Source organism: Pangasianodon hypophthalmus, chromosome 9, assembly GCF_027358585.1.
Source record: "Pangasianodon hypophthalmus isolate fPanHyp1 chromosome 9, fPanHyp1.pri, whole genome shotgun sequence".
In the NCBI taxonomy this organism is placed as follows: domain Eukaryota; kingdom Metazoa; phylum Chordata; class Actinopteri; order Siluriformes; family Pangasiidae; genus Pangasianodon; species Pangasianodon hypophthalmus.
The window spans coordinates 15,858,453-15,875,603 of NC_069718.1; the positions used below are offsets into that span (position 1 = coordinate 15,858,453).

The following is a 17,151-nucleotide window of genomic DNA, read 5'->3' on the forward strand; positions in this document are numbered from 1 at the left end:
ACGAGCTATTATCTGTAATTAAGCTCATTATAAAATGTAAAGAAAATTATAGAAACTATGCGTGCATGTGCTCTGTGTTCAAAGCAGTGGAGATACTTATTGAATTCTTGTATAGTGAAGTAGCCCTGAAAAATGACACGTTGTTTCATTTTCTTAATTTACACCCCGCTTCATGTTCTGCCAGGGAAGATATTCACAGCTTTATCTGTCTGGCAAGCATGGACAAGGGAAGGTAAGATGCATCAGAGGAACATGTTTTGTTGTCAGACAGCAGGCTATTAAGGTTCGTATAGGATACAACATAGGATACAAAATAGGATAAAAGGAAACATATTACGAAATACAACACAATTTAGTGTTGTTGATCTTAAAGTGGCAGACACCACGTTTTCCAACAGACATTTAAATCAACTTGAAAGCCACCGTGATATTTGGAATCTATCTGCTAATCCCGATACTATCATAACTTGTCCCAAGCCTACTATTCACTGCATCTAAAGCGTATGTGAAATAACACCAGACAAGAACTTTGACACATTACATGACTCAAAACTCACTTAAACTGGCAGTGTAAAGCAGTTTACAGTTGAAATCTGTCAATTGGCGTTTGAAATAAATGATGCAAATTCAAAACTACAGCTATTACACTCTGACAATAAAGACCTGAGAAAAAGTCTTACCAAAGCTGTTCTTATGTAGTTTTCCCTCTGAAGCAATACAGTAACATGCCATTCTGGTAACACAAGGTTTTGTGGCATCTAGTCATGATCAAACTGAAACCAACTTACACACAACCAGAAATTCTTCCCACACAAAAAGCAGCCCCACCTTTGAACGAGAAAATTATACAGTTATGAAACTTATTTTACAAATACAAAGAAAATTTGTGCAGAAACAATTACTGATGCCCCAACATTTTCCATGAGACATCCATTATAAGTAAGTTTTCCTTTTGGCTTTCCTTTCTTTTCAATACAAGAAAACATGTACAAAAAAATCTGCCTGTGGTAATCGTCCAAAGGGCTGGGTGATATACGTTTCACTATCGATATCGCGATAAATTGACACAATATGCTTTTCGGAGATATCATGGATATCATAACATAGTTTTAAGTCATTAAAAACTGACAGGAAGCAGCTGATACGATTTTAAAATTTGCACTAAATCTTTTTTTCTCATTGTCAGTGTAATGTAATTATAAATAAAAATTTTCTTTTTTAAATATAAAAAATAAAAATAAGTTTGTTATAATAATAATAATAATAATAATAATAATAATAATAATAATAAACAAGCATTTCAAATGGGACACTGCAGACAGTGAGAAAGACTATATATCATGATATATATTGTGTATCATAAAAATGCTTTCGAGAATAGTTATATTAAATTTTTTCATATCACTAGCCCTGAATTGTACATATACCACAGACGCAGTGGATAGAGAAAAGATTGAAAACCGTTTAACCATCAGTTGCTCAGCTCCATGCTTAGATTGTCTCAATTGTAAATCACTGTGGCTAAAAGTGCCAAATGAATAAATAAATAAATGAAATAAACAGATATTATATGTAAAAGAGAAAAAAGTCACTGTAAATGAAAACAGCCTGGAAGACAGCTAACAGGCAGATAAGAAGAGATTCTGGCTTGAGATGATTCTTTAGCTGCCTCTTGAAAGGTTGCAGTTTCTTTATTAATAAGCTCAATAAATTACAATCACACTCAATGATGGGATTTAGGGAGCAGAGCTAGTTCAGTTCCTCTTAACAGCCAACAGAATTCTCCCAGAAGTTTTATTCTCTCTCAAGCTTTAAATGAAGTGATTCCTCGAATAACCTACTGAGTTCATCCATCTCCCTCCAGCAGCCACCTCCTGACCTCTGCTTTCCATTTGCAGCACATGTCTGAAGGGTTTCAAAAAAATTCATTTACAGCAGAGTGGTAGTTTGATGACTCTAGGCAAATTCCACGCAAGAGCAACTGTGTGTCAAACTATCATTAGAAAACAAAGAGTGCATGTCTATGTGTGCGCTTGAGTGTGTGTGTGTTTATGTGTGTGTGTGTATGTGGGTGGGTGTATCTATGAGTCTCATCTTTGGCTGTGGCTAGAACACAATCACACAGACAGATGGGGACCTCAACAATGTGCCAGCAAAATCCGTCAAATCCACATGCAAATATTATTCAAATCTATTCCGTGTGATCTGACCACAGCAACAGACCTTGGAGCGCAGTGTAAAAGCGTGTGCGTGTGTGTGTGTGTGTGTGTGTGTGTGTGTGTGTGTGTAAAACCTCGACTGATCATAACAACTGAGCTTTTTCTGTGTAGCAACATTTAATTGTATATATTACAAAGTTACAATTGCTGAATATCTGATTTCCTCCTATGTGCAAAAATAATAATATTACTGTAATGGCTCCATTGTTACTGATATTTAAAGAGATTCAGAGGTGTCCTCATTGCTAACAAGAAAATCCTAGCAGGCAGAAATGTTTGGATTTACAAGCAACCAGTTGATTGTACATGCTTACTTTATACACCTGCTACAAAATTAACGTAAGTGCATATCCAGTCAGCAGTTTGGTTCCTGTCCACATTATACTGCACATACTAATAAACAGTCTACAACTGTAGTGAAAGATATTTACTGTTGATCAACTGACTTATTTGTAGATCTAAGCATCAGAAAAATCAGTCTTTACACTTTTATTACTGACATGAAAGCAAAATATTGAATAAATCAAACAACTACTATACCTATACAGGAACACAATACACTCAAAATATAAATGAAGAAAATTAAGATTACCTACATACTGAAAGAAAATATTAAATGGTAACATATGGGACATCCTAGCCTACACTTTTATTATTTAATCACTCTCATTTTTTTATAAAAGCAAAAAGGGCAGTCGATATTTTAGCGAACCATTTAGTCCATTTCATTCCCCCAACTCAGATCCAGCCAGTGTGTTTTAGTAGCAGATAGACAAAACAGCTGTAGAAAAAGCACAAGAGTGTAGTTTTCAGGTGTATCATCATAGCAAGTGTCAAAAATTATAATCGCTACTAATCTAGAGATTTGGTCAAAATACCTACAAGACTACAATGAGGATATACATCTGCCTGAACTGCACAAGAGTAATAGATCTCTCAGAGGTCAGAGCTGGGTCGCAGTAGGGAAGGCAATTTAATAGGCCCTGATCTTTAAAATAAAGAATAAATAAAAGGTACCAAAATAAAAAAAGAGACAATCACACTTTTTGCAGGCAGCTGCAAGGTGCACAGATTAGACCTCTCCGCACACAGACAAAACACGTGATATCTACTGAACTTAAGGCTTTATGAGGCTCAGCTTAAATGTGGAATTGCTCTGATCATTTAATCAGAGTGTCTAAAGTGCTGGAGAAGAAACAAGCACAAACATTCAAATAGCCCTCAAATGGCACTGCTCAGCTGCCATACAACACAAGTTAAACAGAATGGGAAAAAAAACAGGGATGAGAAGAGGCAGAAGGATTCTTGATGGATAGATGAGAAAGGGATGTAAAATGAATTGAAATAAAAAGCTATAATGGTGTAAGTGTGTAAATCTGCTGATGTATAAAGGCACAAGTTAGAGTCAGGCCATATGTATGGAGTGATGAAGAAAGGGGTGGAGAAAAGAACAAATACAAAAGAGGACAGACGAGAGGACACACCCACCTCTGGGTTCCTCCGCCTGCTTGGCCAGTTTGCGGAGAGCAGCAGCAAATCCGGAGTGAGAGGACTGGGAAGCAGTATTCCCATTGGCCAGAACCGTGCCGCTGATGGGGGAGGGGGTAAGAGGGCTGACGGTCGCCGTGGTGCGTGTTGCCGTGGAGATCATTCCTAACGATGGCGACTTTGGCTCATGGCTCATGCCTGAAGAAGAGAGGGGGAGGGGTCAGAGAGAAGAGAAAGAGAGAGAGAGAGAGAGAGAGAGAGAGAGAGATTTAAATGTGATCATTTCCATTTGAATTTGCATTCCAGTCACCGTAAGCAAAAAAGCTTAACTAATCCTGAAATTTAAATGCATGTGTGCATGTGTACCAAAGACAAGTGACACTGTCACACAGGGCCATGACCTCTTACCTGTTTACTTTCTCAATAGCTCATCCCCACACACTTACTCACACACATATGAGTAACAAATTAAAGGAAAAACTGGCAGCTCTGTTATGCCGTGGGGACATTTACCTGACCTGGACTGTAAATTGATGGAAAGTTCAGACTGATCACCTTTATCATACGACAAAACCTTTCTATCCTGATGGGAGTGGTCTCTGCCAGAATGACAATATCCACATTCACAGAGCCTCACTGAATGGTTTGATGAGTATGCAAATAATGTCAATCATATGCTATGGCCTTCGCAGTCACCAGAACTTAACACAATTTAACGCCTTAGGCAGAGACACATTAGCATTGCTCTCCACCACCATCATCACTGTCAGAACCATCTAAGGGAATATCTTTTGGATGAATGGTGTTCATCACTCCAGTACAGTTCATGAGATTTGTAGAATAGATGCTAAGCAGCACTGAAGCTGTCCTGATGGTGTTATGTTGGTTTTTCCTTTCACTTCTTACATGCATATACCTTTACACAAGCTTTCCCCACCACCACAAATCACTGTAAAATCTTTACAAACATCACACTCATATGTATGTTAGACTGTCTTTTTTTCTGTGATAATTCCTCACTATATAGGAGCATTTCTGTGAAGAATGCTTAACCTGAGATCTCTCTAGCTAAACTAATACAGAGATAATAGACTACTCTTTACCAGAAATAATCAGTCAGGAAGTGGATTAAACTACACCTCCTAAGGAAATCAATACCATACTTCAGCAGCATCAATAAACCTACAGGGAATGCTTCATGAATATGGGAAGCGCATGGTGCCTCACAACATGCACATGACAATATAATGGATGAGTGTGTGAATTTCATTTACATTTACATGTATTCATTTGGCAGATACTTTTATCAAAAGCCACTTATAAGTGAGGAAGAGTACAATCCAAGTACTGAACAGGTTAAAGAACTGTCGGTGACAAAAATGATGCTGAACTCAGTGTCTACTAACTGACCAGACACAGGATGTTAAATATTAGATATATTATGTACTACTTTTTTTGACTGCTTTTAAAAAAAAGGCACATGTTTGTATGGCCATCATGCTGAAATATATTACTATTGTAACACACAGCATGACATGATAGAGCTGAAAGAATTCAGTATGTGATATAGATACCCAATACAGAAAAAACATATTTAAAAAATGCTGTCTGGAATCATTTTTGATAGAGAAACCTTCTGTCATACGGTTCTACACAGAAGGCACAGGTTCCCAATCCTGGTCCTTGAGTACCCCTGCACATATTAGTGTTTTCCCTGATCCCAACACACCTGAAGTGGGTGTGTTAGAGTAGGGAAAATACTAAAATGAGCAGGACAGGAATATGCCAGGACCTGGGGGGAGAACACGTGCTTTAAGGGTTCCCCTAGATGACCAAGTCAAAAGGAGCTCTAGATTTCTAAGCCTGTCTGTCAGTATTTACTGCATATAACACTGACTGAATTCTAAACTAATGCCTTAATACATTAAAATAGATTTACCCTTCTTTTCCATCTTATATCAGTTTTTTTGTACACACTAAATAAAAATTTCATTAAATACTTAATTTATTGTTCTTAAAGTGTTCCTTAAATGTGGCACTGCTGTTTACCAGGCACTCATAGCATAAATATTGTGATGTAATGTGTACGAGTTTGCCATATCTTCCACCCCGAGTCAATGGTCACTTACTCACATTCATCATGAGCTCTATGACAAGTAAACTCTGCTCCCACCTGCCCTCATGTTGAACTGCAGGGAGTAATTATTAATGACACTAGCCACATTAGGGGCTCTAGTTAGCATAAGTATGTCCCCTGACTCCCCTAAAGTGAAAGTTCATTCCAGCTAGCATCTACATCATGCATGTAAACACAGCACACACATGGACTTGCTGAAGCTCTGCTCAGATTCACTACGCACAAAGGTCATGCAGGTGGAAATGGAAAATATGAACAGTACTCATTAGAACACACGACAAGCAATGAATTAATTATAGAAAGATCCACATATGCACACATTGAGTGCTTAGTATTCAAATTTACTATTTATCTAATCCAAAATGAATCCAGACCTACCTAATGGTCTATGCCAAAACCTCCAGGCTCCAGTCATCTGCATACAACACCCAGATCACTGTCCTGTACATTCTTTATTCTATTATTAAAGACAAACCACCACACTCACTTGATCTTCTCTCTCATCCCAGCAGCACAGCACCTCACACTCGCTTACTCCCTGCAGCCAAACACACACACACATACTCCTCCTGTCTCACTCTGTCTCTCAATCTAACAGCTGCTCTGAAGTCACATGGCCTGCCCTCTATTTCACTTCCTCATTTTCTTTTTTTTCCTCTCATAGTCTGGTAACTGCCGTATAGTGACAAGCCACGCCCTTCTGTATCCTCCTTAGTACCACATGCCACACCTTTAGACACTTCCTTATTTCCACAGACAACGGCCTCCTCTATCATTCCACTCTATTATTACAGGCCACACACTTCTCACTGTCTCCACCCTATTACCCTGGACCACACCTTCTTCTCTGTAACATCTCCTCCCCATTACCTGACCACTTCCCCCAAGTGCTTTAGGCCACACCCTCCTCTCTAACTCCTTGTGTAATGCCTCCTCTCCCCTTGTGTTTTGGGTCACACCCTCTTCTGTGGCTCCTCCCTCTGCACTGTGACCACCTTTTCAGACCTTCTATAATCAAAGATCACATCCTGACCCCTTCAAACAAGTTTCACTATACACAGAGAGATAGAGAGAGAGAAACAAGCAGCAGAGGTGTGCAGAGTTGTTGTAGATGAATGATGTAATTTATGAGCAACAGAAGGAAAAAGCATTTTTCAACCTTGCAATTACATCACATCACACTTAGACAAGCTATTGCCTACACTAATCACCTTCTTTTTTTGCCTTTATTTATAAATATGAAGTCATACGGCCTTCCTACGAGTGTGTGTGCTCAGTCTGCTGTCTGACAGATTAGTCACCTTAGATTATAGACATGTAGCAAGAAGGGCACTATAACACTCCAGTAGCTATAAAGTCAGTTTTATGAATTTAGGTACATGGATATGTCCGGCTAAAGACATGAACAGTTAAGCCAGATTTACACTGTACAACTTCGGCCCAATTTTGCTGTGACACTCAAAAATTGCACATCTTGAAAGAATTTAGATCTGTGGTCTTAAAATGCATAATGTGACATGCTCACCGATTTAGTGCCATTGCAGCCAAAGACAACAGACGCTAAAGTTCTGGCATTTGTTTGAATTAAAATCTCAGAGTGCGACTACTCATGTCAAAAAACATCCTTATTACCTCAGGCTCATTTTGAAGAATGTTGCTGTTTATGCCTGGATTGCCAATGATTGATGACGTATCATAGAGAACACAGTAATTTTCCTTAATTGCAGGTCTGTCTTTAAAAGTCTTTCATCGTATAATCTGACATGAAGACGATCTTATCACAGAAACTGTTATAGAATTCGGCCAATATTTTATTGGGATCATTTCAGTGTGACAGGTAGTAATCTTAAAAGGTCACTGTAAATGCATAGTTTAAAACTGAGAGAGAGAGAGAGAGAGAGGAAATGACTGCATGTGGAAAAAAAACACAACAAAACACCCCAGGTTTAATAGATAGTTAGGAATGTTAACTAAACACCTCGTTCTCTCTTTCATACACCCACACTCATACTGAGATGATGATGATGAGTGATGGTGTCAGACAGACAGCCTTAATCTCTGATCTTGCAGCACTGGTGCCTGTGACCTGTTCAGATGCTATCTCTATTCTATGAACACAGGCAGAGCATTACCAGGTAATACAATAACACACAAACACAAACTGCAGGGATATAATGATAACTCTGTTCATATATGGTGCTGTCTGTAAGCAACAAGACACAATGATTTGTGTATTTTTGAATGATGATTTTGGAACGAAATACTGACTCTTATCTAACACTCACATTCTGCACTTTAACAATCAGGTGACATGCCAAGCTGTGAGCTTTAATTCTGAGATATTTGCTTCTATTAATGAGTGAATCATGGATTTTTATACAAAATCCCTAAGGAAACCATAATTCACCTGGAATATAATACTATTCCTGCAATTTTCTGACAACTTACTTTTTTTTTTAAAGGTTTTTAATTAATTTTTTTTGAGGTTTACAGACTTTAAGGTCATGCTAGAGTTCTCCTTAATACATCTATGCCCACTTCCTCAGTAGTTATCGCAATCTGTTCATCAGTTTTTCTTCATGACTGAAAGTTAAAAATGTAACCATTGATTTTGACACATTTCACATCTTTGACTGTCTCTAATTGATTTAATCAGTTTTGTGCCTCAGTTTCCTTTTGTTTCACCGCCATTGACACATTCTTAATCTTTGTGCTGCGAGACAAAAGACGTAAAGGCCACATTTAGAATGAACTCTGCTTTCTCCCTTGTGCATGAACTAACACAGATGTTCAAGAATGGAGTAAAAGAAAATTAGCTGTAGTTCCTATAAGGCAGACATATATACAAGAAAAAAAATCAGTTTGAGAAGAATTCAGATTTTCAGAATAATTTCATAATTAAGATCTCATATGTTCTAGTTTTAGTGGCTTAGTCATGATTGCTAATCTTTCCGGGCTGAACTACCCTTGAGTCACTTGATGGCCCAAAAAAGGGGTCTAAATAAACATACTGTGTATTCACGTTTTTAATTTATCTCTTTCAAAATATATTACATGTAATTAGTTAAACATTTCTAACAGTCATTCTCAGAATCATGTTTTCTTTTTTTATTGTCCACAACATGCGTCCAACAATGCCATTATGTTATACTCTGTGTAGTGAGCATATACAGTATAAGAAGTCAGACTGCAGAATTATAAGTGGAAATCTAGCTAAATATCATTAATCCATTCCTTCGTTCTTCTCCAGGAAATGCTTTATCCGGGTCAGGGTTGCAGTGGATCCACATCCCTGGGACACTAGTCCATCACAGGGCACCATGCACACACACATTCTATCACAACTCGGGGCAATTTAGTATAGCCAATCCACTTACCAGCATGTTTTATAGAAAGTGAGAGGAAACTGAAGAACCCAGAGGAAACCCACACTGACACAGGGTGGGTCACTGACACAGAATATGGATTAAACCAGGGACCATGGAGCTGTGGAGCAGCAGTGCTACCCGCTGCACTACCATGCCTGTAGCTGAATATCAACAACAAAACCATTACTGGGGGTATATTTATGATTAAAACTATGATATTGCCTCCTCACAATCATCCTTGATTAGTTTGCTTGATTCATTACATAAGATTTGTATGCATTCAAATGCTAATCTTTTAAGTACTTGATATTCAAATGCAATTTTGAAAGGAATCTGGCATTAATTCATATACTCAAAGCTTATATTTTATACTATAACCTCATTATGACTGTTTTAAGCTTAGTGTAATGGAGTACAGCATAAAAACAAAAAAATGTCACTGTCTAATTTCTCTTGGGCTGAAATTTGGCTCTAGTAAGTGACTCTTAATTTACCTGCCTCTTTGGTAGATAACACCATGGTGCTGCTCATCAAAGAAAAAGGTAAGAAGTAGGAAAAGGACATGCTTTAATGAAAAGGGGTGGCAATATTGTTGTGTGAAAATGCTGACTGGCTACTGAATTTGGGCATTTAGTAGGAACAGTGGGTGGCTCAGTAGTTTCTTCCTAGAGTCCCACAGTTTCCTCTGGCTCCCAAAGGCCTGTTCATTAGACAGCACAGGCCATGCAAATCCACCCTGCCCTACCTGACATGACCAGCTTATGGAAATTTAACAGCAGAGCAACGGGGGGAAATGGATGATGGATGGTATGTCAGGTTGTTTTGTAGAGTGTACCGGCAGACACACTCATAGAAACATGCTTGCATGAACACACAGGCACACACGTCCCTAATGGCACTACAACAGCAGTGATGCGTGGGTGACCACAGGGACCTGAGGTGCCATCGGTGTTCATTAAGACCAGAGAATGCCTCAAACACACCTGCCCTCTGCTCATTAACCTCAGTGTGTGTGTGTGTGTGTGTGTGTGTGTGTGTATATACTGCATGTGTGTCTAAATAAAAAAAAGGGAAAAAAACAGTGTGGGTGAGAAAGAACGAGAACTGAACATGTGTGTGTGAGGGGGAGAGATATCATGTCTATCAAAGAACCTGTGTGTAGGAGAGAGAATACAGGTGATGGGTGGAGGAGAAATGTATATTCTGAATATTGAAAATTATAAAAACTGATACTTAGAAACATATACCATGCTGACAGTTTTACAGTAGCACAGCCATGAGAGAAGAAATAAATTAAGTTAAAGCAGATGAATAGAGAAAGCCTTCATCCTGATGTTCTTTACCTACATGACTACTGTGAATCTCCAATCTGTTCTGTCATTCTACAAAACCATACTGTATATAAAGACTAATCGTGTATTCATTCAATAGGTCAGTAGATTACATGGTGATTTTCAGGAATTCATAACCTCCCTGGCTATATTGTTCTCTCTGTAAAGAAGTCACTATTGAACAAAAACAGTCACATTAAAAGAAAAGAGCAAAAGAAGGATAAGGAGTCAGTTAAATAAAGAAAAATCCTGAGAGGGCATGGTGTTATTGTAACAATCTCTGAGTGTTACTAAGTGCTGCTACTCCTTCCAAAAGTCCAGTAAATGTCTCCTCTAAGAAGACTTCACCATATGTGTTCATGTGGAGAATCCACCATACAGGTCCCTGCATTATTACTATAGCAATGATAAAGTATTACAAAGAGGACATTAATATAAACCTGTGATTTGAACTACTGCCAGAGCTGCTGTTATAGAAAATTAATCAACACCTTCTGACCAATCATATTCAAGATTTAAACAGCGCTGCAGTATGGGCATGCAGGTAGCACTGCTGTAGGTCTCACTAGTAAATACGCACCACTGGCACAGCTGACTGGTTAATAAATTTGGACATTTTAATAGCCACACCGACTGGTAAAGTACAAAGTTTAATTTCAAGCCTTGGGCTGAACTGGAACCAACAAGTGACGACTGCGTCCTTGTGTCTGTGCTGTACTCCCAGTGAAGAGCACAGGGCTTTCGTCCTAAAGGTCCCGCTGAAACAACAACAACACTACTGGTAAAATATACCCATCGTACCTCGAATTATTGCTACTTTCAGTTCTAAACACCAGTAATGTTTTGTATGTACATTTACACAATTTTACACTTCAGTGACATACTGTAAATTACACCACATTTCACTTCAAATATGACAGCATGACATGACAAATATGACAGAATGACAGTGAATAAACGGGATATTTGTGTTTATTCTGGTTCCCTGTACAATCACTCTGCTCTGTTACCATACCATGCAACAACATATGGTAGATGATGATGATTTATTCTTATTACACGAAAGGGGGGAAAAAAACAGCAGGATAAATGGGACTGCATTTTGGTAGATGCATATTTGTGTGGAAATGTTACTTCAAATGGAAATGTATCTGTTCTGTATGACAGGTGCGAGACAAACAACTAAAGTGCTACAGAAAAGCTTTGAATCTCCTCCATATTAAAGAGAAATCAAGATTCTAAAGTATGAACATAATAAGCGTGGATGCAATCGGTAACAATATCTACGGCTGTTATTATTCTGTTGAAAAATAATAAGTGTAATTATTATGAGTGATATGGCAATCAGTGTATGTAATTAAAAGCCGTGGTCTTAATACACAGCCATTGCACACACTGAGAGAACAATAATGATTTTTCAGTCCTGTCAGCACACAGTGAGAACATTTCAGTGATTTAAAATCATTGACTGAGCACACTACTGCTAAACTAAATGCCTGAATTATGGCCTTTGTGATCAACTAATTGCCAAGGCCAACACTTTGATTTTGCTTAGTATGTGATTAATTGTAAAGCCCTACAAATGAGATGTGCATCAACAAACAGGGCAGCGATTAGCCTTTGTAGTGCAGAGAAACAGAAAGCAATACATTAAGCAAGGAGTGAAGCATGAGAGCTAGATGAAAGAAGGAGGAGTATAGATGTATAAAGTAGAGCTAACCTCACCCCTCTCCACTAGAACCATACAGAAAGCGTGAGTGAACGCATCCCTTTAATCAAATCCACTCTTTCTTCTCGGCCTTTGTCTCCTCCTGTCCTCCTCTCATCATCCCTCGCTTCTCTTTTGTGAAAGCAAAGGCTTCTAATGACTGATGCGCTGAAAGATTAGACAACACGGACGTGCCCTGTTTTGTGTTCAACAGGCTCTTTGCTTTACTTTAATTATCCACAGTGATGTACAGCTGCAGAATGACACTAAATATCTGTTATTTTTTATGTTGTACTACTTTATTTGAAAGTGCATGACTGAGTCATTTGCTCAGTGCATGTGTGTACATGTGTGTCCTAGACCTGCTCTGCGTCTGCTTCCGTTAGGGAAATGTGTGGCCCTGGGCAGCTGTTGCACCACTGTAGCGACTCCCAAAGGCCTCTGGGAAAGGTGCAGTATTGGGAACTACACCAGACCTCCAGACTCCCACATGGCCACCAGTCTACTTCAGGTCTCCTCCTGCTGCTGTTCTGGGAGTGAGGGAGCAACACAGTACTCACACACAGACATGTACTGCCTCCAGCCCAAATACACACACACACACACACACACACATACACACAGCCTATCTGAACGCAATACAGTGCACGCTTCCTTTGTGTGCTTATCACCACAGTGCCATCTGGACCATGCATCAAGAAAAGTGGACTGTCTCTACTCTCTGTCAAATACACACACTCACACACTGTTTTTTTTTCTATGAAGAGTTTAAGAATGGTTCTTTATTAATAAAAAGTAACTAATGGCACTGATGTCACTGAAAAGGAATAGCTAGCAATGTGATGCATGACAGAAGTCTTCACTTCAGCCGAACCTAACCAGCAGAGGAGTGCAACAACGGCCACGTGAAAAGAACGGATCTCAGAACAAACAGCATCATAATCTACGGTTACATGATTAGCCTGTTATTTCTGCTCTTCATTTCACTGGCTTCAAGAAACCCTCTGCTCTAGAACCGAGTAATACTTGGCTCTGTTAGGAGTTTTCTCAACTCTAAATCCTACCGTGTGTCTATCATAACAGAACTCAAGTTTACAGTAAATACCATTTATAGTTTGATTCATAACATCTGTAGCATAAATATTCTTATACCGAAGAAAGCAGTTTAATGTTTAACGCATGTTAATCCATGATTACATGATGACACAAACCTATGCCAGTACTGCAACTGGATATGCAAAATACTCAAAATAGTAAATTGTAAAAGTACAACAGCACATGCATCTGAGCGACTGGAAATTCAAATCTCATTTTAATCAGCCATGCCGGACTTTATAGAGCACATGACGTGAAATCTAAAGAATCATCACACTTAAGACAAACAATGCACTTCATTCATGTCGCAGTTCTATTATTTTAAAAAAAAGATCAATTAATTAAAGCAGTAACCGACAGCTTAATTGATTATCAAAACAGTAAATTGTTCCAGTAGCTTTAATGCTTCCTGCTGTTTAGTAATTAATCAGAGCATCTTCCCCCTTCATCTCCTCTCTCTCTCTCTCTCTCTCTCTCCATTCCTCCTCCACTCTGTCATTCTTTCCCTCTCTTTCAGGCAGTAATTGCAGGCTAACAGTAGAGAGAGAGAGAGAGAGAGAGAGAGAGAGAGAGAGAGAGAGAGAGAGAGTGTGTGTGTGTGTGTGTGTGTGTGTGTGTGTTGCTCAGTGGGAGGCAGGGTGGAGGGAGGAGATGAGAAACAGGGCAGTTTATAGAGTAATGACAGCCCGGGAGGTGAGCTCTCTCCCTTAGGCTCTCCCTCTGTGCGTGTGTGTGTGTGTGTGTGTGTGTGTGTCCTGTCTGTCTGACCAGCTTGTATAAAAGTCATCAAAATAAGAGCACTTTCATCATCACATGCCTTTCGAGGGCTTTGCATTAATAAAGTAGCTTCATCCCATGAGTCAAACAGGTCCAATGAAATTTCCTGTGTGTGTGTGTGTGTGTCACAGTCTGACAGTACAAACTCTAAACATTATGTCATGAGTTCCAGCCCTTACTAACCAAGCAGAGATGTGCTGACAGAGAGACAGGGAGGTCTGTGTGTTTTGTGTGTTTCTGTGTGTGTGTGTGTGTGTGTTTCTGTGTGTGTGTAAGGGGGGGGAGGGGGTATGTTGTTCATCTCCACCCCTTCCTCTTGCACTATCAGCAAAGGGTATTTGTTTTTTGTTTAGGAACTGATTAGCACTGGCTCAGCCCCATGAAAACATTGAGCTCCTTTTTTCTCACTCACACACTCATCTCTTGTTTCTTTTGCAATTAAACCAGTGCTGGAGTAGTCTGTCTGTTTTACACCCAGTCTCTCTCTCTCTCACTCACTCACACACACACACACACACACAAGCTCCAACAGTGAAATTGCAAAGCGGTTTGTTAGCAAACAAAGGTGTGTCTGTGTGTCTGTGTGTGCGTGTGTGGTCATGGGGGTGGGTTGTGTAAGTGCATATAACAGCTGACCGGCAGAGACAAGAGTAGCAGCAGTAACCCGAGCTAATCCTAATACAATATGGCTTTGCACACTTACAACTGCGCGCACTCACACACACACACACACACACACACGCTCGCAAACTTCACTACACCCTGACCCAGACCCACAGTAGCAAAACAAGTCGTTATTATTAACTGTACATTGTAAATAAATTGTCTGGCACAGCTTGAGTAGAGCTTACGTACATGCTAAGCAAGTAAATAAAGCATCATCTTGCAACTCAAGCACATATGGAGTGTTCACACACTGACACATTTTACTGAGTTCTGATGCATCAAAAACATTTTGTGTGTGATATTCAGCACAGAGGCAAGTTTGCGTCTTCACTAGCTCACTGGCGCTCGGTTATTTAACCCTTTCCCAACTCGACAGATTGGAAGGGGCAGCTGAGTGACTGTGAAAGAGCTCGCGAGTGAATGGGAGTGTGTCTAATGGAGTCAGATGTTCAGTGGAGAGTTCCTGTGACACTTGCCCCACGCACAAAGCACGTAACACAGTGATAGTGGTGCTTTTGTGTGAAACAGGCCAGACCACATTAGGAACGGATGGTTCATTCTGCTCGAGGGCGCACTAAGCCAGACTTCTACAAAACACACACCCACACACTTAGCTCATCTCAACCTGTTCATATGTGTGCAGAGATATCCATAGTATTGCCCTCAATTGGTGACAAGAGGGTGAAATACTGAAACCACCACTCCAGTGACACATGCCAGGAAGTGATGATTTTTGAAGGACCAGTAAGATACATGACAGCAATTTAAGTATTTCTGGTTCTCTAGAAAGAACAGTATCAGATTTTCTTAACATAATGCATTTAAAAAAAGTAAAAACCCAAAATCTGACCATCTAAATCCATAAAATACTGTGCTCTCTTTAACTTATACAAGTTACCAAGTACAGCTGATAACTAAGCCTTACTAATTGTGTTTTGTCAAATAAATAGTGTAATCTAGCAAGCTAATGTAGCAGAGCAGTATGGGGCTAACTTGGCTAGCTACTAGCAACAGATCCATTGAATATAAGAGGGAAATACATACACAAGTTAATGTCAGGTACTTTTAAAGCAATGAATCGTTTTGCTACAACACTTAAATAGAGTGCAGTTTCAGGAAAACAGCATCATTCAGCTTTTTGTTATATCTTTTTTTCTTATCACTTCTTATCACTCTGTGCATTCTAATCTCATCAGTTATCTTAGTCTCTAATACATACATCTAGGTGTATTGGGTCTATAAGTACTTCACAGTATAATTAATCCTTCATCCCAATCATTAAATTGTCTAGTAATAGTAACTCAAGACAACTGTACTTACTGTAAGACTATAATCTCAAAAGCAAAATTCTTTCGCTCATCTTGGCAGATAATTGAGCCTAAAGGTACAGTAGTGAGACTCTAACCACCCTGTCATAACACTGATCCTGTATTTCCAGTCTCGGACCGTTTCATTTATAGCCTTCCCAGTTTACAGTGCAGAGACAATACTGATGCCAAACAAAACTTCATCATGTGGCTGAGTGAGCTTTCTGTCAGAGCAAGAGAAACCGAGCCTGAGATCGTTACACATTCTTCTGCAATGTCTAAAATCTGCAATCTAACCGATCAAGTGGTGTGAGGTAAACTCTAGCCTTACAGTGACGTGATGGCATCTGGGACAGGCGCTCAGTATACAGTGACATTACTTCAAAATCGAGCCGTTCAACCATGCCCTCAAAACCAACAGGGAAGAAAGTCGACACTTGGCAAAACAACCCTTTAGTGAGAAGTCCTTTCCATTTCCCAGCACATATGGTTAATCATGATTATGCATAATGGCATCAGCAGTTTGGTGGAAATACTGCAGACATGACAGAAAAGACTCAAAACAAGTCATCACCACACACACACACACACACACACACACACAGCTGGTAGGGGGCTGGTGTGTTTATACTGTTGTTCTGAGCAGTTCCTTTCTCTTTATTGCTAGTCAACATAAAAATCAATGTTTCTGAAAAACAAACAAACAAAAACAAACAAACAAACAAACAGCCTCCTGTAATCATTCTGCCCTGCATCCTCTACATAACAAACTGCTCCATTTGTTCTGGTCAACATTTCGAGGATGATTACAGCAGCAGAGCTAAACAGAACCATAAGCAAATAAATAAAAGAGTCAGGGAGAAATCTCAACAACATTCTTCTAAGTTAAATTATTCTGTTAAATGAATAGTTTAAGAGCAGGAATTCCTCGAGTAGCCTAGAGGTAGCGCAGAAGTGTGTAACACACACACACACACACACACACACATACACACAGAGCGAGAGAGAGAGAGACAGAGACAGAGAGAGAGAGAGAGAGACAGAGAGAGAGAGAG

The 17,151-nt window shown here is 39.4% G+C and overlaps 1 protein-coding gene across 4 annotated transcripts in view; it reads right to left on the reverse strand.

Moving 5' to 3' along the window:
- The window catches only part of LOC113529649 (genetic suppressor element 1), a 47,708-nt gene that overhangs the window by 16,349 nt on the left and 14,208 nt on the right, over positions 1-17,151 (reverse strand). For 3 of the 4 annotated variants that reach the window (XM_026919001.3, XM_026919002.3, XM_026919005.3), the window contains exon 2: positions 3,708-3,905. In XM_026919001.3, coding sequence (XP_026774802.3) covers positions 3,708-3,905 — 198 coding nt within the window. Of the gene's footprint in view, positions 1-3,707; positions 3,906-6,331; positions 10,266-17,151 lie in introns of those variants that run through there. The other variant, XM_026919006.3, reaches the window with a different exon arrangement.